This window comes from Hyperolius riggenbachi, chromosome 9, assembly GCF_040937935.1.
Source record: "Hyperolius riggenbachi isolate aHypRig1 chromosome 9, aHypRig1.pri, whole genome shotgun sequence".
Lineage (NCBI taxonomy): Eukaryota > Metazoa > Chordata > Amphibia > Anura > Hyperoliidae > Hyperolius > Hyperolius riggenbachi.
The window spans coordinates 59,156,101-59,179,583 of record NC_090654.1 but is presented as its reverse complement, the minus strand read 5'-3'; the positions used below and the strand labels follow the sequence as shown (position 1 = coordinate 59,179,583).

Here is a 23,483-nt window from a genome sequence, read left to right as displayed (position 1 = left end):
TACTGCAGCCACCTATTACTGGCTACAAATACTGCGGCCACCTATTACTGGCTACAAATACTGCGGCCACCTATTACTGGCTACAAATACTGCGGCCACCTATTACTGGCTACAAATACTGCGGCCACCTATTACTGGCTACAAATACTGCGGCCACCTATTACTGGCTACAAATACTGCGGCCACCTATTACTGGCTACAAATACTGCGGCCACCTATTACTGGCTACAAATACTGCGGCCACCTGTTACTGGCTACAAATACTGCGGCCACCTGTTACTGGCTACAAATACTGCGGCCACCTGTTACTGGCTACAAATGGTGCGGCCACCTGTTACTGGCTACAAATACTGCGGCCACCTGTTACTGGCTACAAATACTGCGGCCACCTATTACTGACTAAACCTATCCCTAGCTACCTATACTGCAGCCACCTATTACTGGCTACACCTTACTCTGGGTATCGATACTGCGGCTACCTATTACTGGCTAAACCTATGCCTGGCCACCTATTAATGGCTACACCCATCCCTGGCTACCTATACTGTGGCCACCTATTACTGGCTACTTATACTGGTGACACCTATGCCTAACTAGCTATACTGGAGGCATCTATACATGGCTACCATACAGGGTTTTGAGGGTGTAGAGGTCTGTAAAAACTGCACCATAAATCTTTCATCAATAACCGTGGCGACCTGGAGTGGGGGGGGGGGGGGGGGGGGTTGGGAATAGTATTTAATGTCGCCAGGACTTTCCCAGGAGCAGGGTGAGCAGTTTTACGGCTTTACCCCGCACCCAAATCTCCTGGCGCCTGAATCATAGGTATGCCGAGGGTGTGGGGCACATTTGGCTACTATACTGGGGGGGGGCACATTTAATGTTAGGGGGAGGCCCGGGTTAAATAATTGTATTATACAGTGATACCGTGGTATTTTTCAGGGCTGTGGAGTCGGAGTTGGAGAAATTTTGGGTACCTGGAGTCGGAGATTTCATAAACTGAGGAGTCGGATGATTTTTGTACCAAATACACAAACTTAGTATTAGACAAAGGAGTCTGAGCTATTTTGGTTACCTGGAGTCGGAGTCGGTGGTTTCACAAACGAAGGAGTCGGAGTCGGATGATTTTTGTACCGACTCCACAGCCCTGGTATTTATTAGATGGTTATCATATAGTGGATTTTCATACCGTTGCAAGCGTAACCGAGAGTGGCCGAAGATTGCGGATATTAGAAAACAGGCGCCAAGAAGAATAATATACACTAAAAACTGTTTAAAATGGAAGGTAGTGGTGGACTTCCCTGCCAATTGATGTCACATATTGTCTGATTTAGATTAAAAAAAAATGTGGGCCGCGTGGACCCACAGCTCTCGCTGTTCACCAGTCGCCAATGAAATTGGTTGCTGACCGGCTCAGGCACCTCTGCTGTCATTGCAACGGCAGGGCGAGTAGGCTGCAGCTATGGAGATTGATGGTAGCGGCAGGTCCATGCAGCGCACTAATTGAAATCTACGCCCTGGAAGGAATATCAGGTCCCAAACATGGTGCTGATTTTAATTAGCATGGTCTGGAAGCAGTTAAAATGCACAGTGGCTTGCATCTTTCCCACGTGATGCATGCGTTTCTGAATTACCTACATTGCAACACAATCCAGAAAATTGAAAAAGATGGAAAATCGTGTGTGTGGGGAATGTGATCACAAACGCAGAACGAATGCAAACCACTGCAAAGCCCCAGAAAACCGTGCAAAATTGCTATTGCAAGTGTGCTCCCAGCCCAAAAGCTCAAGGAAGACAGTCATAGCTGGCGCTGAGCATCCAATCCAGAAGAGTCAGTCAGGTATGGGAGGGGCTTATTGATGAAACTGCTTGCCAGCTATAAACCCAGCAGCATAATACGGTGAGACCAGAGGTACATACAATATATACGAGGCTATGCAATGCTGGACACTAGAAACTGCACTGGAAACTGCAGAGGTGCCAAACTTTCTGCAGAGAAACACAGCCGGCCTTCCCCAGTGTAATGTATGAAGGAGGTTTCACCCAAAGCCGGCCCGGCTCCATTAGGCTGGTAATTAGGAAGCCCTGACAGTGCAGATGAATTCAAGAAACCATATTGTTATTGCTACTGATAATCCAGGATACGGAAAATTCTAAACGTCTCAGAGGAGTTTCTGAGTGACCCCGATATTATTATTCTGCTTTAGAACAAGTGCTGAAGGCGTTCGAGCAATTATCTGATAGTAGAACTACAATGGAGGCAATTATCCTCAGCAGAACTGATTTTACTTATACAGAAATTATGTCTGGAAATGGAGAGCAATTTTTCCTTTTAACAAATAGCCGATGGAGCAGCAACTTCAGAAGATTCTACATTCATCCAGGCCACGTGAAAATTTCCTGCTTCACCCCTCATCACTTATCCAGGCCACGTGCACTTCCCTGCTTCACCCTCATCAATCATCCATGCCACGTGCACTACCCTGCTTCACTCATCATCACTCATCCATGCCATGTGCACTTCCCTGCTTCACCCTCAGCAATCACTCATTCATGCCACGTGCACTCCCCTCTACTTCTCCCTCATCAATCATTCATGCCACGTGCACTCCCCTGCTTCACCCCTCATCACTCATCCATGCCACGTGCACTCCCCTGCTTCACCCTCATCACTCATCCATGCCACGTGCACTTCCCCCTACTTCACCCTCAATCATCCATGTCACGTGCACTCCCCTGCTTCACCCTCATCAATCATCCATGCCACATGCACTTCCCTGCTTCACCCCTCATCCATGCCACGTGCACTTTCCTGCTCCCCCTTCATCAATCAACTCATCCATGCCACGTGCACTCCCTGCTTCACACCCCTCATTACTCATCCATGTCATGTGCACTCCCCTGCTTCACCCCTCATCACTCATCCATGCCACGTGCACTCCCCTGCTTCACCCTCATCACTCATCCATGCCACGTGCACTTCCCCCTACTTCACCCTCAATCATCCATGTCACGTGCACTCCCCTGCTTCACCCTCATCAATCATCCATGCCACATGCACTTCCCTGCTTCACCCCTCATCCATGCCACGTGCACTTTCCTGCTCCCCCTTCATCAATCAACTCATCCATGCCACGTGCACTCCCTGCTTCACACCCCTCATTACTCATCCATGTCATGTGCACTCCCCTGCTTCACCCTCATCAATCATCCATGTCACGTGCACTCCCCTGCTTCACCCCTCATTACTCATCCATGCCACGTGCACTCCCCTGCTTCACCCTCATCACTCATCCATGCCACGTGCACTCCCCTGCTTCACCCCTCATCCATGCCACATGCACTCTCCTGCTTCACCCATCACTCATCCATGCCACGTGCCCTTTCCTGCTTCACCCCTCATCAATGCCACGTGCACTCCCCTGCTTCACCCTCATCAATCATCCATGCCATGTGCACTCCCCTGTTTCACCCGCATCACTCATCCATGCCACGTGCACTCCCCTGCTTCACCCTCATCACTCATCCATGCCACGTGCACTCCCTGCTTCACCCCTCATCAATCATCCATGCCACGTGCACTTGCCTGCTTTACCCACATCACTCATCCATGCCATGTGCATTAAACTGCTTCACCCCTCATCCATGCCACGTGCACTCTCCTGCTTCACCCATCATCACTCATCGATGCCACGTGCCCTTTCCTGCTTCACCCCTCATCAATGCCACGTGCACTCCCCTGCTTCACCCCTCATCAATGCCAGGTGCACTTTCCTGCTTTCCCTTCATCAATCAACTCATCCATGCCACGTGCACACCCCTGCATCACCCTCATCAATCATATATGCCATGTGCACTCCCCCCTGCTTCTCCCTCATCAATCATCCATGCCATGTGCACTCCCCTGCTTCACCCTCATCAATCATCCATGGCACGTGCTCTTCCCTGCTTCACCCCTCATCAATCATCCATGCCATGTGCACTCCCCTCATCCCTCATCCATGCCACGTGCACTCCCCTGCTTCACCCTCATCAATCATCCATGCCATGTGCACTCCCCTGCTTCACTCCTCATCAATCATTCATGCCACGTGCACTCCCCTGCTTCTCCCCTCATTACTCATCCATGTCACGTGCACTCTCCTGCTTCACCCTCATCAATCATCCATGCCGTGTGCACTCCCCCCTGCTTCTCCCTCATCAATCATCCATGCCATGTGCACTTCCCTGCTTCACCCCTCATCATCCATGCCATGTGCACTCCCCTGCTTCACCCCTCATCAATCATCCATGTCACGTGCACTCCCCTGCTTCTCCCTCATCAATCATCCATGTCACGTGCACTCCCCTGCTTCTCCCCTCATTCATGCCACATGGATTCCTGCTTCACCCCTCATCACCCATTCATGCCACATGCACTCCCCTGCTTCACCCCTTATCTATGCCACGTGCACTCCCCTGCTTCACCCCTCATCAATCATCCATGTCACGTGCACTCCCCTGCTTCACCCCTCATCAATCATCCATGCCACGTGCACTCCCCTGCTTCTCCCTCATCAATCATCCATGCCACGTGCTCTTCCCTGCTTCACCCCTCATCAATCATCCATGCCACATGCTCTTCCCTGCTTCACCCTCATCAATCATCCATGCCATGTGCACTCCCCTCATCACTCATCCATGCCACGTGCACTCCCCTGCTTCTCCCTCATCAATCATCCATGTCACGTGCACTGTCCTGCTTCTCCCCTCATTCATGCCACATGCATCCCTGCTTCACCCCTCATCACCCATTCATGCCACGTGCACTCCCCTGCTTCACTCCATCACTCATCCATGCCACGTGCACTTTCCTGCTTCACCCCTTATCTATGCCACGTGCACTCCCCTTCACCCCTCATCAATCATCCATGCCACGTGCACTTCCCTGCTTCACCCCTCATTACTCAACCATGCCTCATCCATCCCTAATCAATGATCCATGCCACATGCACGTTCCTGCTTCACACATCACTCATCCCATGCCACGTGCCCTTTCCTGCTTCATCCCTCATTCATGCCACATGCACTCCCCGGCTTCACCCCTCATCACTCATCCCATGCTACGTGCACTTCCCTGCTTCTTCCCTCATTCATGCCACATGCACCCCCAGCTTCACCCCTCATCACCCATTTCATACCACGTGCACTCCCCTTCATCCCTCATCAATGCCACGTGCACTCCCCTGCTTCACTCTCATCCATGCCTCATCCATCCCTTATCAAGGATCCATGCCACGTGCACGTTCCTGCTTCACCCCTCATTATCATTCATCCATGCCACGTGCACTTCCCTGCTTCACCCCTCGTCATCACTGATGCATGCTACGTGAACTCCCCTGCTTCACCATCATCACTCATGCATGTTACGTGCACTCCCCTGCTTCACCCATCCATGCCACATGCACTCCCCTGCTTCACCCTTTATTAGCCATCCATAACACGTGCACTACCCTGCTTCACCCCTTATTAGCCATCCATAACACGTGCACTACCCTGCTTCACCCCTTATTAGCCATCCATAACACGTGCACTACCCTGCTTCACCCCTTATTAGCCATCCATAACACGTGCACTACCCTGCTTCACCCCTTATTAGCCATCCATAACACGTGTACTACCCTGCTTCACCCCTTATTAGCCATCCATGCCACTAGCACTAACCTGCTACACCTCTCATTGCTCACCCAATGCCACATGCTCCACCCTCCATCACTCATCCATGCCACGTGCACCTCATTAATTCTACCGTCACCTGCCTCGAGCACCCATATCCTACCTTCTTCCGCAGCTTCTGGATGCGATTAATGACTTCTCTGGCAACACCTTCATCCACCATGGACTGATCAGGAGTGACATCCAAGAGAACCAAGACCTACAGACACCAATGAGAATGTCATTTGACAGGAAGGAAAGCACTGACACTAAGAAACAAGAACAGTGCTTGTGCTGTCTTTCCTCAAGTCTCAGAAGGAAAACGAGACTGTGCAAATTGGGGATACAGGTGCCACAAACACCTTTCACTTTAGTGGCTATATGTAATACCGGCTACCCCTTCTGAATAATTAGCCATTACCTTGCCTCATTGTGAGGAGTTAAGCCACTTCTTTGATGCACTCTGTGAAAGCACTGCAAAAAAGTGTTGGCGTGGTATGTAAATATAATACACAACAACATTCATAAAGTGCTTTTTTCCCATAGGACTTAAAGCACACAGATATGTCTCAGATCAATACAGGGTTGCAGCCTAGACTTTGTTACAGAGAAAATAGTCAGGTGTTAATAAAAGCCAGACTAAACCGGTAGCTTTCAGTTTTCAGTATGGACTTAAATGTTTCCAGGGTCAGCGATGATTTGATTGGGTGGGGCAGGGAGTTTCAAAGTGTAGGGGCAGCATTACTGAATGATCTGTCTCCAAAGGTACGGAGGATGACTCTGGGGGTGACCAAGTTATTAGATCCTTTTGATCTAAGATTGTAGGGGTGTGATGCAGTTGCAACAAGTCCTTCAGGTATCCAGGGCCCAGATTGTGCAATATATGTCGCCAACAGACTGCTGGAACTCTGAAATTTGCATCATCAACTAAGCAGTCATTATGGGGACTAAAAGGGAAGGGGGGGGGGGGGAGGGGGAGGAGCATCTTTACATCTGAAGGCAAGCAATACGGCAGTGATTTTCAGCAATAAGATGATGGATTACTCACCAATCAGCATCTGGGAAGTTACGGATGACTAGGGATGGCCAATATTGGTCCTTAATGCTAGGTACACACAATTCAATTTTCTGGCAGATTTACCTGCCTGATCGACTATTTACAAATCCAATCTGATTTCCGATCAATTTTCTGTTCACCCCTATGGAAGATTGATCGGAAATCCGATCGGACCTGTTGGAAATAGTCAATCTGGCAGGTAAATCTGCCAGAAAATGGTATCGTGTGTGTACCTTGCACAAGTGTCACATGAGACACTCCCTGCAAGCAGCTGAATGGTAATACTGCATGTGAAAGGCTGCATGCAAGTTTATGTCATGTTTTATGGGATTTGCTGCTTCTCTGTAGAGAAAACAGATTTCTCTTGGAACTTGAGCATCTGACATTAGGAATCATACATTATTACCTGAGCATCTGAATGAGCCTCAAACTGAGCATCGCCTCCAGCACTTTGATCGAAGGTATAGAGCAGCCGCACATCTTCTTCATGTAACTCCTGTCCCTCCACCACTATGGAGCCTGGGAAGCCATTAGCGAGAGGCTGAGCATACATTCTGCCATCACTCACCATAACATCATTAGTGCTCTCCAGTATACTGGCTGTGTTCACACTTACCGGACTTCTGAAACTCTTCCAGCTGGTCGCTACTCAGCTCCTTAATGGCAGCCATGACCGTTTTAAATGCACCCTTAAGCCTCTTCCCCAGTACCATGTGATCTGGCTCTGCCCTGAGACGGATTCCATATTTATTCTTGTTGGTGGAAATGGTGACCTGTCTGACGTTCAGTTCCTGCAACACGCAAAACAAGAGTTAGGGCAAATCCGCCATTTTTTATAATTTATAGGGGCAGAAAAAAAACAGCTCAATAGCTGAGTGACCAACCCCATTTAAATGCTGAGCAAAGGTGTAAATGATACCCTACGACAGTGCTTCTCAAAACTTTTTGGTTCAAATCAAAACTTTAAATCCCCAGGCATGAGGCAAACCATCTCCTAAATCCGCAGACATAATTCTGCAGAGTACCCCCTTTAAAATACCAAACATCTCAAACACAATTAGCCATAGCCCTCCAAACATATTTAAAGGAATACTATCAATACCCAAGTGTTCTAAAATGACAATGTACAAATAATGTCTAAGTAGCTGTGTAAACATTTTCCTACTTTTCATGTTAAATATCAGAGGCAAAAGTTGTAATTTATTGAGGGTAGGATTTAGCTATATTGGGACAAATCAATTGCAGAAGGGATGTCTGCTTCAATGCACAGCCAGAGTTGCATATCAGACTACAGAAAGCAAATCTCAAACTCTGAAAGCAAGAACAGTATGAAAAGTTGTGACAATTAGTTACATTTCCTCTGCTCTCTTCAGACACTTCAGTCAGAAACACAGGACACAGAAGCTGCAGAGCTTTCTCTCTGTCACACACAGAGTCACACATAGTTAACTGATCAAGTGTGAGGGAATTTCCCCTCTCCTCATGGCTCAGTCTGCCCAATTTTGGCGTCAGTAAAGTTTGAAAGTATTTTGATAACAGTAAACAAAGAAGTTGCTACTAAAATGTATACACCAGTACTTAGCAGCACTTCCCAAACAATTCCTGTGTCAATTGAAAAAAAATATGTGAATCGATAGTATTCCTTTAAGCAGAGCTCCAAACCAAGGAAGTGCTTTAAGGGTGAGAATTTGCAGGGGAACAAAGTAAGAATTTGCTGTGGAGAAGAGTGAGGGTGTGCAGAGACAGGGTTTATGGTGCGGCACCCCTAGGAAGTGCACACAGTTTGAGAAACACTGCCCTAGGAGTAAGCATTGTTTTACGATGTGAAACATGTCAGGGCTATTCCTTTATGTGCACTGGATGATTTACCAAATAATTTCGAAGTCAGCATATCCCTTGCGTGTGGATGTTTTCTATGCTTTGACTGACTTTAACCAGCTGATTCCAGAGGAGTGGAAGTAGTGGTTAGTCCGATAGCAAGCGTATTTAGAAAACTATATGCCGTCCATCACTTTGCTCATACGCACTGGTATGGATACTGGGTTTAGCTGGTGTTTGAACTTCTACATATCTTGAAATTACAGTGAAAATGTGAATAGCTATGTTGACAGGTGTACAAATCAGCCCTGTCCTTCAAGGTTCACTAGTGCTGCAGGGAAGAGATAGTCTTACCTCTACAATGTATCTCTCCAGGGCTTGGATGTCGGAAAGGGCCTCAGGGTCCTGGTGAATGATTATGACCTCCTTCAGTGGATACTGTGGGAGACAGGATGGCAGGTTCAATAAGAGATAACATGGCAGCAAGAATAACACTTTATGGCTAGAAATCAACCTTGACTGGGAGAGTCTTCCTGTCACGAATGACCCGGCCCAGCTCAATGACAGACTGCATGCGCGACACGGCTGCCTCTATCTTCTTGTCAATCAAATTCTCTCTGGAGAAAAAACAGAATGATGAAGATGAGGACTGGCTGGAGATGGACATTTGTACTACAACAGCAAAGTCTAAAATGGTGGACATCGTGCAAAAATGATTACAGCCTGAATGAGACGTACGGAATCTGTGCAAACACATGAGACAAATGGGAAGGTCCAGGGAAATGGAGGTGGAGGCAGAAAACAAGGTCAAGAGGAGACTAACAGGGGACACTTGTGTAAGGGAATACCAGAAAGTTTGAAGGAAAGAAGGGAGGGGAACAATGAGGGCAGGCATGCCAGGGCACAAAGGACTGATGTGGAAGTATGCTAGAGCGAAGAGGACTACTTTTTACTGAGCGCGCCCAGACTGGTGCTGCTGCTCTCTAAGGTTGCTCCAGACATTACATCTCATTTCTGCTACTTTAAACCTCTTAATGGAAAGATTGGACCGAAATTTCAGTGGATTCTAGTGTGTCACTTCCCCAGCAACACCTATAACCTTTCAGAACACCTGGATTACTTAGGATGGCAAAGATTTAAGCTGGATTGGATCTTCCTTGGTATCACACACTGCTGAACACTGCACACCTTCCTTGGAATTGACCTGAGACCTTAAAGACTTTCGGCCTCGTTGTGCCCGCCCTCTCCCATCCCGTGAGTAACTTTCATTGATTATCTACAGCATCTATGCTCAATAGACTATATTTTTCTACATATATTATATCTTCAAACTCCTAAACAAAGGACTGTGTTTTCAAATCCATGCTGTCCATCCATACAGCTCTGTGTAAGGACAATTCAGTCTATACAGGCCCTTTGATCTCTGCAGGATACCAGCCGCAACTGAGAAAGTTCACACCTTGACTCTAAATAGGGCCTTTCTCAGCAGCAGCCCTGAGCTGTCTCTTGTGTCCATTCTAATGTGTAAACATCAATATTCAGCAGAGACACTTTTCGCAGTATACCAACCAAGAAATATCTATCCAATTGACAAATCAACAATAATTCTACTTAAGTCTGTAGGAATCTTCAGAAAGACAAAAAGAGGATCTAGAGGATGTGGGAAAAGACGTTCTCCACTGCAGAACCAAAATAACTCTGTGACAAAATCTACAGAGTACACCCAGGCAACAACCCTAATAGCTCCAGCACAATCCAGCAGAGATGACAGCCACACATCGGGAGACTGTTCTGTCCTGGAGCCCTCAATCTCAGACCCTAGCTCCCAGGGTAGCCCTATCAAGGCTGTCCTCTGCAACGTCAGATCAATAAACAACAAAACAGCAATCATACATGATCTAATAGAGTTTTCTGATCTGGCCGGCCTGCCTGACTGAAACCTGGCTTTCTGAACCGGTTGGCCCCACCCTGGAGGCCGCCGTGCCAACAAACTATTCCGTGATATACTGCAACAGGAAAGAACGCAGGGGTGGAGGGGTTGCACTTTGCTTTAGATCAGCTTTGAAAATTAGACCACTTACTGTAGGACCTACCAACTCGTTTGAATGCTTGGGGGTGCAACTTTCAGCTAAGAAAAACATTAACATATTGCTGATCTACCGCTAGCCAGAAAAATACTCAGACTTCCTTAAGGAACTTGTAGATCTCCTATGCAACCTATCACTGGAACACCCCAGATGGATTGTTCTTGGAGATTTCAATACATGGGTGGATGACTTCTCTTCACAATTTGGAATAGAGCTACCTCGTGCCTTACATGAAATGGGCTTCCTCCAATCAATCAGCTCTGCTACTCACAGGAAAGGTCACACTCTGGACCTTATATTCCATACTGGGCTGTCAATATCCACTGTGGAAATTAATCCTGTTGCCTGGTCAGACCATCACACTATCCACTTCTCCCTCTCAATACCAGCTGTCAAACACCAGGTCAAGAATCAAATAAAATATCGCCGCTTAAAAGGGCTAACACCTCAACATATCCGAGATAACCTTAGCTTTGATGAATTGACTGAATCCAGCCTGGACACTGATACTCTGGTGTTTAAATACAACAAATGTGTGTCCTCCACCTTTGAGACCATTGCTCCTCTGTGCACCAAATATCTTACCCCACACTATCATGCACAGTGGTTTGATAACACCATAAAAGAGCTGAAAAGACAAGGCCGAAAACTTGAGACTGTGGCGCAAATCTCAGTCCCCAGAAGACAAACATGCCTTAATCCTCGAAGAACTACCAAAAGGTAATCACGGGAAAAAAATCATCCTTTCTATCACAAGAGATTACAAATGCAGTTAACAAACCAGCCCAACTGTTCCGCACAGTGGAAAAACTCTGCAACCCGACATGTCAAAAACGTAATATCGAGTCTTCAAAGGACCTCTGTGACCAATTTGCCCATTTCTTAACAGACAAAGTCTCCGCTATAAGGTCCGCCATCCAACTTACAGCATCTGAACCTAATATAGCGCCGAAGACCATTAGCAGAGACAACGTAACACCTTGGTCAAACTTCAAAGAAATTGATGAAGTCACATCAAGCATCCTCCTTCACCTCCGCCTAACTACCTGTGACCTGGATCCTGGCCCAACACAGTTCATGCTGAACTGCCCCGACCTGTTCGTACCGGTATTCCTCAAAATTGTTAACTGTTCCTTACAATCAGGGAGATTTCCTGCTTTACTGAAGGAAGCAATCATCAGGCCTCTCCTCAAAATACCCTCCCTGGACCCAGATGCAATGACCAGCTACAGACCTGTCTCTAACCTCCCCTTTCTGGGCAAGCTAATTGAAAAAGCTGTTTACCTCCAGCTAGAAGCCAAAATCCTACAAAACAACAGTTATGACCAATTCCAGTCTGGCTTCAGGAAACACCACAGCACTGAAACTGCCCACATCCAAATATGCAACCACCTGCTCATGGCAAGAGACAGAGGAGAGTGCTCGATCCTCATACTGCTAGACCTTTCTGCAGCCTTTGATACAGTTGACCATGACATCTTGATAAGCAGGCTACAGGAATACTGCGGCATTGATGGCATAGTTCTTCAGTGGTTCCAATCCTTCTTGAGTGGCAGAACCCACAAAGTGTCTATGGGGCCCTTCCTGTCCACCCCTGTATCACTTAAATATGGGGTGCCCCAGGGCTCAATCCTCTCTCCCCTGCTTTTCACGATTTACATGATACCACTTGGAAAAATAATCCAAAAACATGGCCTGACATACCACTGCTATGCAGACGACACCCAACTATATCTTTCCTTCAAGCCTGGTGTGACATACCCAACTCTACCTATAAACGCCTGCTTACGTGAACTACAGCAATGGATGAATGACAACTGGCTGAAACTAAATGCAGACAAAACTGAAGTCCTTCTGATTGGAGGGCAGAGCATGATAACAAAACAACTTAACTTGCAGTCTTCACCACTGGGAATAGGAGGCACGGATCTACGCAGCTCTGATCATGTGCGTAGCCTGGGAGTTCTAATTGATTGGGATTTAAACGTCAGAACTCAAATCTCTGCTGTGGTGAAATCTTCCTATTTTCACCTGAAGAACATTGCAAAAATCAAGCACCTCATCCCCCCAGAAGATCTGCCAACCTTAGTCCACGCCTTCATCACATCCCAACTGGACTACTGTAATGCTCTCTACACTGGCCTTCCAAAAAAGGACTTGTACCGCCTACAGCTGATACAGAATACTGCTGCCAGACTGCTAACCAACCAACCCCGTCACTGCCACATAACACCAGTCCTGCACTCCCTTCACTGGCTACCTATAGAATGGAGGGTCCTATTCAAGATCGGCCTACTGACATTTAAATCCCTGAATAATCTAGGCCCTGGATACATGAAAGATATGGTGCAGCTGCGTAGCAATCCCCGCATTCTCAGATCCACAGGTTCTAATAATCTAGTCATACCCAGAGTCCATTTGGAAACTTTTGGTCCTAGAGCCTTCTGTCATGCTGCCCCTACGTTTTGGAACTCCTTACCTCAACAGATCAGGACAGCTCCATCCTTGGACGTGTTTAAATCCAGACTGAAAACCCACCTGTTCAGTTTGGCATTTGCAAAAGTATAACTTTTGTTGTGTGAATACTTCATCCTACTACCAATTACTGAATCTGAGAGAGCCTAAGCGCTTTGAGTCCTATGGGAGAAAAGCGCTATAGAAATGTTATTGTATTGTATTGTACTGTAAAGGGATACTGGACTACAAAAGGACTGCAGTGGAGAGATGGATGTTGAAGCACTGAGCACTGTAATGGTGGAATGCTTGGGAACCAAGAATTGCGGGGAAAGGATAGCAGGGCACTGGGAACTGTGGCAGAGGATTGCAAGGGAACTTAGTGCCCAGGTATACTTTAACCACAGGCCTGGGGACTGCATAGCAGGAATGTCAGGGCAAGGAGGCTAGAGATGGGCCGAAGTATTCGCCAGGCAAATACTTTGCAGCGAAGCATCGGTATTTGAAATTCGCATTCCACACATTTTTTCAAAAATATTTGCATTCGCATTTTTCCTAGAGTTTAATGCCACCGACTTTAGCGGTACCGGTTTAGGTACAGGTAAGTATTACTGATTAATTAAAGGGGCACTATGGTTAAATTCTTCTATTTTAGTCACTTTAACATAAATATTTGTTTTTGCAGCAATGTTATTTACATTTAATGTGGCTGATTGTTTTTTGTTTTTTTTTTACACTGGCAATATCTATTTATTTCTAATGAGTCACGTCACGTTCAAGAATATTAAAGGACTTTACTTGTTGTGTTTTGATTACATTTAACCCTTTGTGGAAATGGGTGAGGGTTACTTTGTACCCCTATACTAATTTCTCCTGGGAGGGGGCAGGCATCTGGGGCTCTTAAAGGGGACTCCCAGATGACACCATGAACCACCCCCCCTGGAGTCTTTGCCCCCCCACCTCCCTCCTGGGGCACCGGAGGTGGGGAAGAGCCCCCTTTTCATGGATTGGACAAGAGCTCCGGGGGGGGGGGGGGGGAGGTTGGGGGGCAAAGCTTGGCCGCCCCTTTCCTTCCCGGAGCTTCCCATACCATGAACCATGCGGGCTGGTATAGCTCTGGGTGCGAAGCCCCACTCAGCCGGGGCTCCGCATTCTGGCTATCCCAGCCTGCATGGGGGGGAAAGGTGTTAAAGAGGCTCGGGAGGGGGGACTTCACATAATTTTTTTTCCCCACACTCTGAACATTAAAAAAATAAAAATTCCAAAAATTTGCCAGGGATATTTATACAGCCATATTGTGGCAGTGTAGCGATCCCTGGCCAAAGCATTGCGACTTCAGAGGCGGTTTCAGGGAATCCGTATGTACGGTGCACGGATCCCCTGGAAACCCAGACATGAAATTCATTGTTTTCTTTTTATATATGTAAATTTACACAACCGTTTGCTACATTATCTGTTATTTACAGCATTTAAATATATTCTTTTTTCCTATGAAACTTTAAAAACTATTTTCTCCGGAACTATACGTTTTTTTGAAAACATTTTTCCCTCTTGTAGCCACTGTCCAACTCCACATACCCTGAACATTTGGTGTTTTTAGCACGTAAGGGGGCTTTGCCATTCACCTGCCATTGAACTCTATGGAGATTCTCAGATCCCATATGGAGATTCTCAGATTCGATGCGGAGATTCGGATTCGAAATTTGCGTGCTGAAGCCTGTGGTGGGGAGATGCCAGACGACTGTGGTAGAGGGATTATAGGGCACTGAGGACTGTGGCGAAGGGATACCATGGTCCTAAGGACTATGGTGGAGGGATGCCAGGATGTTGGGGCCAGTGGTGGAGGGATAACAGGGCACTGAGGACTGTGGTGGAGCTATTCCAGGGCACTAAGGACTGCGGTGGAGGGATACCACGGCACTGAGACCTGTGGTAGAAGGATCTCAGGGCACTGAGGACTGTGGTGATAGGACACCAGGGCACTGAGGACTGCGGTGGAGCTATTCCAGGGCACTGAGGACTGCGGTGGAGGGATACCAGGGCACTGAGGACTGCGGTGGAGGGATCTCAGGGCACTGAGGACTGTGGTGATAGGATACCAGGGTGCTGAGGTCTGCAGTGGAAGTATGCCAGGGTGCTGAGGCCTGTGGTGGAGGGATGACAGGGCAATGAGGACCATGGTGGGGTGATGCCAGGGTGTTGAGGATTGTGGTGGAGGGAGGCCAGGGCACTGAGGACTGTGGTGGAGGAAGGTCAGGGTATTGAGGCCTGTGGTAGAGAGACTCCAGGGCACTGCGGACTGTGGTAATGGGATGCCCGGGTGCTGAGGTCTGCAGTGGAGGTATGCCAGGGCGCTGAGGCCTGTGGTGGAGGGATGACAGGGCAATGAGGACCATGGTGGGGGGATGCCAGGGTGTTGAGGATTGTGGTGGAGGGGGGCCAGGGCACTGAGGACTGTGGTGGAGGGAGCCAGGGTGTTGAGGCCTGTGGTAGAGAGACTCCAGGGCACTGATAACTGTGGTAATGGGATGCCAGGGTGCTGAGGTCTGCAGTGGAGGTATGCCAGGGCACTGAGGACTGTGGTGGAGGGAGGTCAGGGTATTGAGGCCTGTGGTAGAGAGACTCCAGGACACTGATAACTGTGGTAATGGGATGCCAGGGTGCTGAGGTCTGCAGTGGAGGTATGCCAGAGTGCTGAGGTCTGCAGTGGAGGTATGCCAGGGTGCTGAGGTCTGCAGTGGAGGTATGCCAGGGTGCTGAGGTCTGCAGTGGAGGTATGCCAGGGCACTGAGGCCTGTGGTGGAGGGATGACAGGGCAATGATGACCATGGTGGGGGGATGCCAGGGTGTTGAGGATTGTGGTGGAGGGGGGCCAGGGCACTGAGGACTGTGGTGGAGGGAGCCAGGGTGTTGAGGCCTGTGGTAGAGAGACTCCAGGGCACTGCGGACTGTGGTAATGGGATGCCCGGGTGCTGAGGTCTGCAGTGGAGGTATGCCAGGGCGCTGAGGCCTGTGGTGGAGGGATGACAGGGCAATGAGGACCATGGTGGGGGGATGCCAGGGTGTTGAGGATTGTGGTGGAGGGGGGCCAGGGTGTTGAGGATTGTGGTGGAGGGGGGCCAGGGCACTGAGGACTGTGGTGGAGGGAGCCAGGGTGTTGAGGCCTGTGGTAGAGAGACTCCAGGGCACTGATAACTGTGGTAATGTGATGCCAGGGTGCTGAGGTCTGCAGTGGAGGTATGCCAGGGCACTGAGGACTGTGGAAGGAATGTCAGGGAACTGTTATGTAAGCTCAGAAAGAAAAAAAAGGTTTAGAACAGGAAAAAAGGAATAAGCTCCTGGGCAGACAGAACAAAAAAAAAAATCACTTTGGTTCCTCTCCTTGACATTACCTGGCATTGGGCAGCATAAGGTAATGGATGCTCCGGTTGTCTTTCTCTTGGACCGATGTCGGGTCTATGAGCAGTCGCAGTTTCTGATACATTAATTCTGTGATGAATGGGGTGAAAGGGGCCTAAGAAAAGAGCCACACATTCACAATATAAACACCACAGGAGTGAAGAATCGCACAATAATAGTACTGTTCAATATGCTGTACAGTAATCATAGCTCATATTCTAAGTTGGATTGCAGAGGTGGAGGTGGATCCCTCCAGCTGAGGGGGCAGGTGGGGCTGGTGTTTTAGTGTAAGAACCAAACTCTCAAGATGGGGAGCTAGCCACCACTGACACCATATTTCGTGGCACTATCAGGGGGATCAGAAATAGCACTAAAGAGGAACTCTGCCTCATAGGTTTTATAAGGGAAATGCCTCATGTTTTTATATGCATTTTTGGAGGGGAAATGCTGCCAATTCCATGTATTGTGGGGGAAACGCTGCTACATTATCTGTATTTTGGGGAAACCGCTGCTGCATTATGTGTAACTTGGGGAACCGCTATTGTGTTATCTATATTTTGGAGGAAATGAGGCAGCTTTATGTGTATTTTGAGAAATGCTGCTGCATTATGTGTAACTTGAGGAAACGCTGCCACATTATGTCTATTTTGGAGGAAATGCGGCCACATTAGGTATAACTTGGGGAAACGCTGCCACACTATGTGTATTTTGAAGGAGAAAATTATGCTGCATTGTGTTTTTAGGGGAAACGCTGCCGCATCATGTGCATCTTGGGGAAACACTGCCACATCATCTGTATTTTGGAGGAAATGCTACTGCATTACATGTCTTTTGGGGAAACACTGCCACATTATGTGTATTTTGGAGTAAACCCTGCCGTATCATGTATTTTAGGAAAATGCTGCCACATCATGTGTATTTTGGGGGAAAACTGAAACATTGTTTGTTTGTTTTGTGGGAAACTGGCTATCTATACTGGGGGCACAACTGCCTATCGACTACCTGAACTGGGGGCTAAACTAAGACTAGGGGCACAATTAGCTTAAGGGATGTGGGGTGTAGCGTGTTGGCTACCTGCAGTGGTCGACCCCCTGTGGCAAATTTAAGATCACTATGCGGCACACAAGTCAAAAAGTTTGCTAACCCCTGGTGTAGCTCATACTGCAAGGGAGGAGATAGGCTGCAGATGTTGGGCTGTATACGATGCAAAGCGCTGACGTGCTACAGTAGAAAGACATATGACATGATGATAGCTCTAAATTAAAGAGTCAACAACTAGATATCATGCCCTGGTGGCATCTCAAGGATCCTGGAAACAAAGGCTGTGTCAAGATGGGTTCAAAGTATGCTCTGTGTTGTAGTTTTGAGGCTGAAATGTCAGGTACATATAGCGTAGGTCACAGCACAGAGGAACCCTTACCATTAGTCTGCACATAGAGAAGAGCACACCAAACAGGGTATTTAAGGCCATGAGACAGTCTTCCATGCCACTCTCACCCTGTGAACCAGATAAAAAGATCAGATATGACATAAAATCTCACATGCACACGCATACACAGAGAGGTACAAAATGTGCTCACCTTAAGCCGTTTTCGGTTCATGCGCACATACCAATTTGTCAGCATATCAACAAACTTCACAAGACGTGGAACCACAGTGTAGAGACGATATGCTGAGGAAAGAGAAGCAAATATTCAGAATCCACCCTTCAGAACAGATCAGAAGATTTATCAATCACAACAAACTCCTACCTGACATCTCTGCCTTGAAGAACTGCACCAGTGACTGCGTGAATGACACAATCCATTTATCCATGATGTTAGAGCTGGGCCTTTCGGAGTTCTCATTATACTGGAACTGGACGCCTTCCTCCTGGAAGAAGAAAGTAGAGTGCTGTGAGTAGGATGGCCACTGTATTCAGAAAAGCAGTAGCCACGGTACTGACCACTTACAACACAACTCCTCTCTGGAAATTAAGCACGTGCCAACAAAAATATCCTAAGACAACCACCACAAGGTTTAACACAAACCACAGAAAAAAACGCAATGAATTACCAGAATGAACAACCACCACACAATTAGGTTGAAGTTTGAGCATCCACTAATGAAACAGCCACAACGTCAGAAACCCATCAACCCAAGCGAGTTTGCGGATTCAATAAATGCGAGGGTGGTAGTCTAGTTTAGCGGACCCAGCAGGAAACCTCATAGGTACAATTCTCCAATAACAGCACCCTCTTCAGCACAAAGCATTGTGAGTGGAGATCACTACGACCTATCTGAAACCCAGCGGTTTGAGAATGTGCTGTCTACACAAACACGTTAGATGAATTTACCTATGAGGTTTCCTGCCAGGTCCCCTAAACTAGACTATCACCATGGTGAGTACCTATCAATGCATTGAAAACACTGAACACAAATCCTTGTTAAGAACTAAAAGATGGAATAACTTCCCAGTAAAACCACCAAGAGACTTAATGGCTACCAACAAAACAAGACTGAACATACACCACAAGACTGAAGAGCAACCAATACAGCAAGACTAAATTCCCACCACAGCAACAAGAGGACCAAATATCTAACAGCATTAAAAGGGGTTCTGTGGGGGTGCCTGAAGATAAAAAAAACACCAATTACCTGGGGCTTTTATCAGCCCCCTGTAGCAGTAATGTCCCACACCGTCCTCCGTTCCCCGCCGCCGGCCTGGTCTAGCGCGGCACGCCGTCCAACTGCAGCTGCGCGGCCGTGGCCTGTTCGCTCCAGCGTCATCAGAAGCTTACTGCACAGGCGCAGTACAAGAAAACTTCGTACTGTACCTGCGCAGTAAGCTTCCGATGACGCGAACGGCAGCGTGCATTATTCGGCTATTACAGACGAATAATGCCCGGTGCCAGCGGCGGGGACCGGCGGATCGGAGGAGGACAGCGTGGGACATTACTGCTACATGGGGCAGATAGAAGCCCCAGGTAAGTGGCGGTTTTTATCCTCAGGCACCCCCACAGAACCCCTTTAAATTACCCACCACTGTAACCACCCACCATTGCAACCCCAACATGAATATATACCCTCAACTGAAAAACTGACCAATTAGCCACCAAAGCAACCACAAGATTAAGAGTTCCTTAAAGGGAACCTTAACTGGGGGGGGGGGGGGGAATTCACTTACCTGGGGGCTTTCCCAATCCTCCTGCAGCCGTCCTGTGCCCACGCCGGTCCTTCGGTGCCCTCCGGTCTCCCTCCGTGGCTAAGTTTCGTTTTCACGTCATGCGGACGCGCTTTACGGCTCTTTACGACGGGGAATGCGGAAGAAGAGGACGCTTTGCCCGAGGACGACTGGCAGTCATCCGAAAACGAAACTTAGCCGCGGAGGGAGACCAGAGGGCACCGAAGGACCGGCGCGGGCACAGGACGGCTGCAGGAGGCTTGGGAAAGCCCCCAGGTAAGTGAATTTTTTCCCCCGCCAGTTAAGGTTCTCTTTAAAGGACTTACAAGCTGAAAATGCTGACGCGGCGGGAGGAGGAGGCCCTAGAGCTGTGCAGCCGCAATCGCGTCTATGCGGACTGCGCAGCCGCGGCCATCTGTGGTGGCCATATTGAGGGGGGAATTTCTACCCGACCCGTTCGGAGGGGTTGGGACCCGACCAGGGGGGCTATTTTACCGGGGGGCAAGGTGGAATGAATGGGAGGGTGTGGATGGCGTCCTCAATACATGCAGAATTTAAAAAGGTATTTAACTTTTTAAGCATTTTCAGCTCGTAAGTCCTTTAAATCGGGAGTGTCACCATAAAAATCTAATTTCAACAGCAACTGGTTTGAGTGTATAAAGTGATAAAGATGCTAATCCTGCATTCAAAACTTTTTCTGCTGTTATGGTTTGGAGTTATCACATACTTAAGGAGCACAGGCCCTTTAGTAGTCAGTGCCAAACAGTTGAATGCTGGGAATTCTTTGTATCTATAATATATTCCTCCTCTTCCATTTATTTCCCTGCCTAGCTGCTTATCTGAAACACGATCCTGCTCACTTGTGTTTACAAGCAGGGCTGAGGTGACTCAGCAATTGGAGGAGAAAAAAAAAAAAAAAGACAGTGCAGTTCCTAGTATACACCTCAGTGGGAGTGTCTGAAGACTCAGGGAAGAGGGCAACTAATGAATACACAATGAACAAGCAAGGGGGGGGGGGGGAACAAGAGTCAGGGAGAAGATGTCAGCATTAGCTTGGCAAGATGGCCACTGCCTAGAATAGGATTCTCTGCTTTTCCTTTATAAAATTCACAGGAATCATTATGTGGATAGCACAATACATCTGTTATGTAAGTAAAACTAGTATATATCTACTTAAACATGTGTTTTTTATTTCTAGGTTAGCATGGGTGTCACTTGTTCTTTAAAGTGGTATCGTCACCATAAAAATCAAATTTCAACAGCAACTGGTCTGAGTGTATTAAGTGATAAAGATGCTAATCCTGCATTCAAAACTTGCAAAAACAAATTCTGCTGTTATGGTTTGTAGTTATCAAATACTTTAGGAGCACTGGCCCTAGTGCCAAACAGTGCCAGAGAGTTGAATGCTGGGAGTTCTTTTTATCTAGAATATATTCCTCCTCTTCCATTTATTTCCCTGCCTAGCTGCTTATCAGAAAACCCCTCTGATTACATGTGTTTACAAGCAAGGCTGAGGTGACTCAGTGATTGAATGTGTAAATAATAAAAAAACAAAACAGTGCAGTCGTTAGTATACACCTCAGTGTGAGTGTCTGAAGACTCTGGGAGGAGGGCAGCTAATGAAAACACAATGAGCAAGAGAAGGGAGGGGGGAAAACAAGAGTCAGGGAGGATATGATGTCAGCATTAGCTTGGCAAGATGGCCACTGCCTAGAATAGGATTTTCTGCTTTTCCTTTATAAAATTTACAGGAAATCATTACGTGGATAGCACAATACATCTGTTATGTAAGTAGAAGTAGTATTTATCTACTTATATATGCGTTTTTTATTTCTAGGTTAGCATGGGTGTCACTTGTTCTTTAAGGCCTTGACACACTAACACCTTCACGTATGCATTTTATTACGAGTGCATTTCAGTGCACACCTTGCATGTTAGACTAAATGCATTTTTTTTTGCTGTAATACTAGAGAATAGACAGGAAATTCATGCATCATCTGCAAAAGTGTCCAGAGACACATTATAACACACTACATACCAACAGGTTACAACACTGTCAACGGTATCATGAAGGTCTATCGACTTTCAGGTCAACTTGCAGATTGCATACAATGGCCTCAATTCACTAAGATCAAGCTGGAGATAAGGCAAAAGACACCGTACCTCCACACACAGAGAGTTATCTTATCTCTTCATTCCTTAAAGCGGACCCAAACCAAACATTTTTTTTTAATTCAAAATATTTGACACATACAAATATAAATAAACACTCCTTCAAGCCTGTGAGCATTTCAGTTCGTGCTTTTCACCCTTCTCTTTTCATTACTAGGGTTATACAGGTGGCAGCCATTAGCAATTCCTCCTTTGCTGGACACCTCCTACACCACCAGTTTGCCGGATTCTGTTCCGGCAATATGAAAGGAAGGGAGGGGTTCTTCCAATAAATGTAAAATATTGTATATTTGTCATCATGCAGTTGAAAAAAAGGCTGCTATTTATTATTATAATTTAGAAAATAGACTATTTCTGAAATCTTGTATTTTTAATGTGGGTCCACTTTAAGTTACCTCTGTAGTTATTTTCACACACAGCCTGTCTTTAACTTCTGGAGTGATTTTAAGAATTGAAGAGTTAACTTAAAGACAGAAGAGTTAACTTTAAGTTTGCCTGAGGTAAAATGTTTCCTGAATACTACATGCCTCTTCACCATGGTGATAACTATAGAAACGTTATTAAACACAGGAGATAAGCTTAGTGAATTGAGGCCAATGTGCAGTGCATCAAACTGAGAGCAACCCACAGTGTGAACCAGCCATAATACAATACCCATAAGGCAAGGGTCCCAACAAAAGAAAAAAAGAAAGATGTGTCACTCAAAACACACACACACAAAAACAATGAGATTCTGGTACCTTGTGTAGCCGGTGAATATTCTGCATCAGGAACCGGAAGGCATTATACCAAGGCAGGAATACGTCCTTCAACACATCGCGAACACCCTCCTTTTTAAATCGCAAGTTTTCCGCCCGGACTACAGGAGAATTTATCAGATACAGCCTGCAAAATTCACAAGAAGTAAAAGGTGTCAGTTAAAGGGGAACTTCAGCCTAAACAAACATACTGTCATTAAGTTACATTAGTTATGTTAATTAGAATAGATAGGTAATATAATTTTTTACCCACCCTGTTTTAAAAGAACAGGCAAATGTTTGTGATTCATGGGGGCTGCCATCTTTGTCATGGGGGCAGCCATCTTTTTGGTTGAAAGGAGGTGACAAGGAGCAGGAGACACAGTTCCAACTGTCCTGTGACCTGATAACCCCTCCCAGCTGCACACGCTAGGCTTCAAATGTCAAATTCAAAATGTAAAAAAAAAAAATTTGCACCAAAACAGCAGAACGAGAGCAACAACATCACAAATCCCATCATGCTTTGCACAGCATCAGGGGAAAAAAGCCTGGGCAGTTTTCTTCTGTGCAGCTAAAAATGAGGCTTGGATAAGAGAAACAAAGTTCTGATGCTGTGAAACTGTTAAAGAAACACCAGGCCTTTTCAGTGCTGCTGAGTCGATTTTTAGTCCGGAGGTTCACTTTAAAATCACTTCTCTGATCCCTCATAGTCATTTTAAACATCAACGTCTTTTCGTTTATACAATCATTCCCACCCGCTTAATGTTCCATTTCATCCCTTTCACCCAACACTTCCTTGACACCGTTACTCCCACCTGACTTGCACCTCCCATCAAACATTCTCCTTACTTCATCTCTGCTGATAGTGTGGCTCTAATGAGGATCAACAAGGCACTGATTTT

The 23,483-nt window shown here is 46.9% G+C and overlaps 1 protein-coding gene across 1 annotated transcript in view; it reads right to left on the bottom strand.

The window, feature by feature from the left end:
* The window catches only part of IARS1 (isoleucyl-tRNA synthetase 1), a 103,604-nt gene that overhangs the window by 12,624 nt on the left and 67,497 nt on the right, over positions 1-23,483 (bottom strand). Inside the window, exons 19-28 of the mRNA XM_068252860.1 lie at positions 22,585-22,729; positions 18,261-18,381; positions 18,090-18,181; positions 17,930-18,007; positions 16,503-16,624; positions 9,084-9,186; positions 8,924-9,007; positions 7,368-7,542; positions 7,158-7,270; positions 5,819-5,914 (exon numbers count right to left, since the gene is read on the bottom strand). Coding sequence (XP_068108961.1) covers positions 5,819-5,914; positions 7,158-7,270; positions 7,368-7,542; positions 8,924-9,007; positions 9,084-9,186; positions 16,503-16,624; positions 17,930-18,007; positions 18,090-18,181; positions 18,261-18,381; positions 22,585-22,729 — 1,129 coding nt within the window. The remainder of the gene's footprint in view (positions 1-5,818; positions 5,915-7,157; positions 7,271-7,367; positions 7,543-8,923; positions 9,008-9,083; positions 9,187-16,502; positions 16,625-17,929; positions 18,008-18,089; positions 18,182-18,260; positions 18,382-22,584; positions 22,730-23,483) is intronic.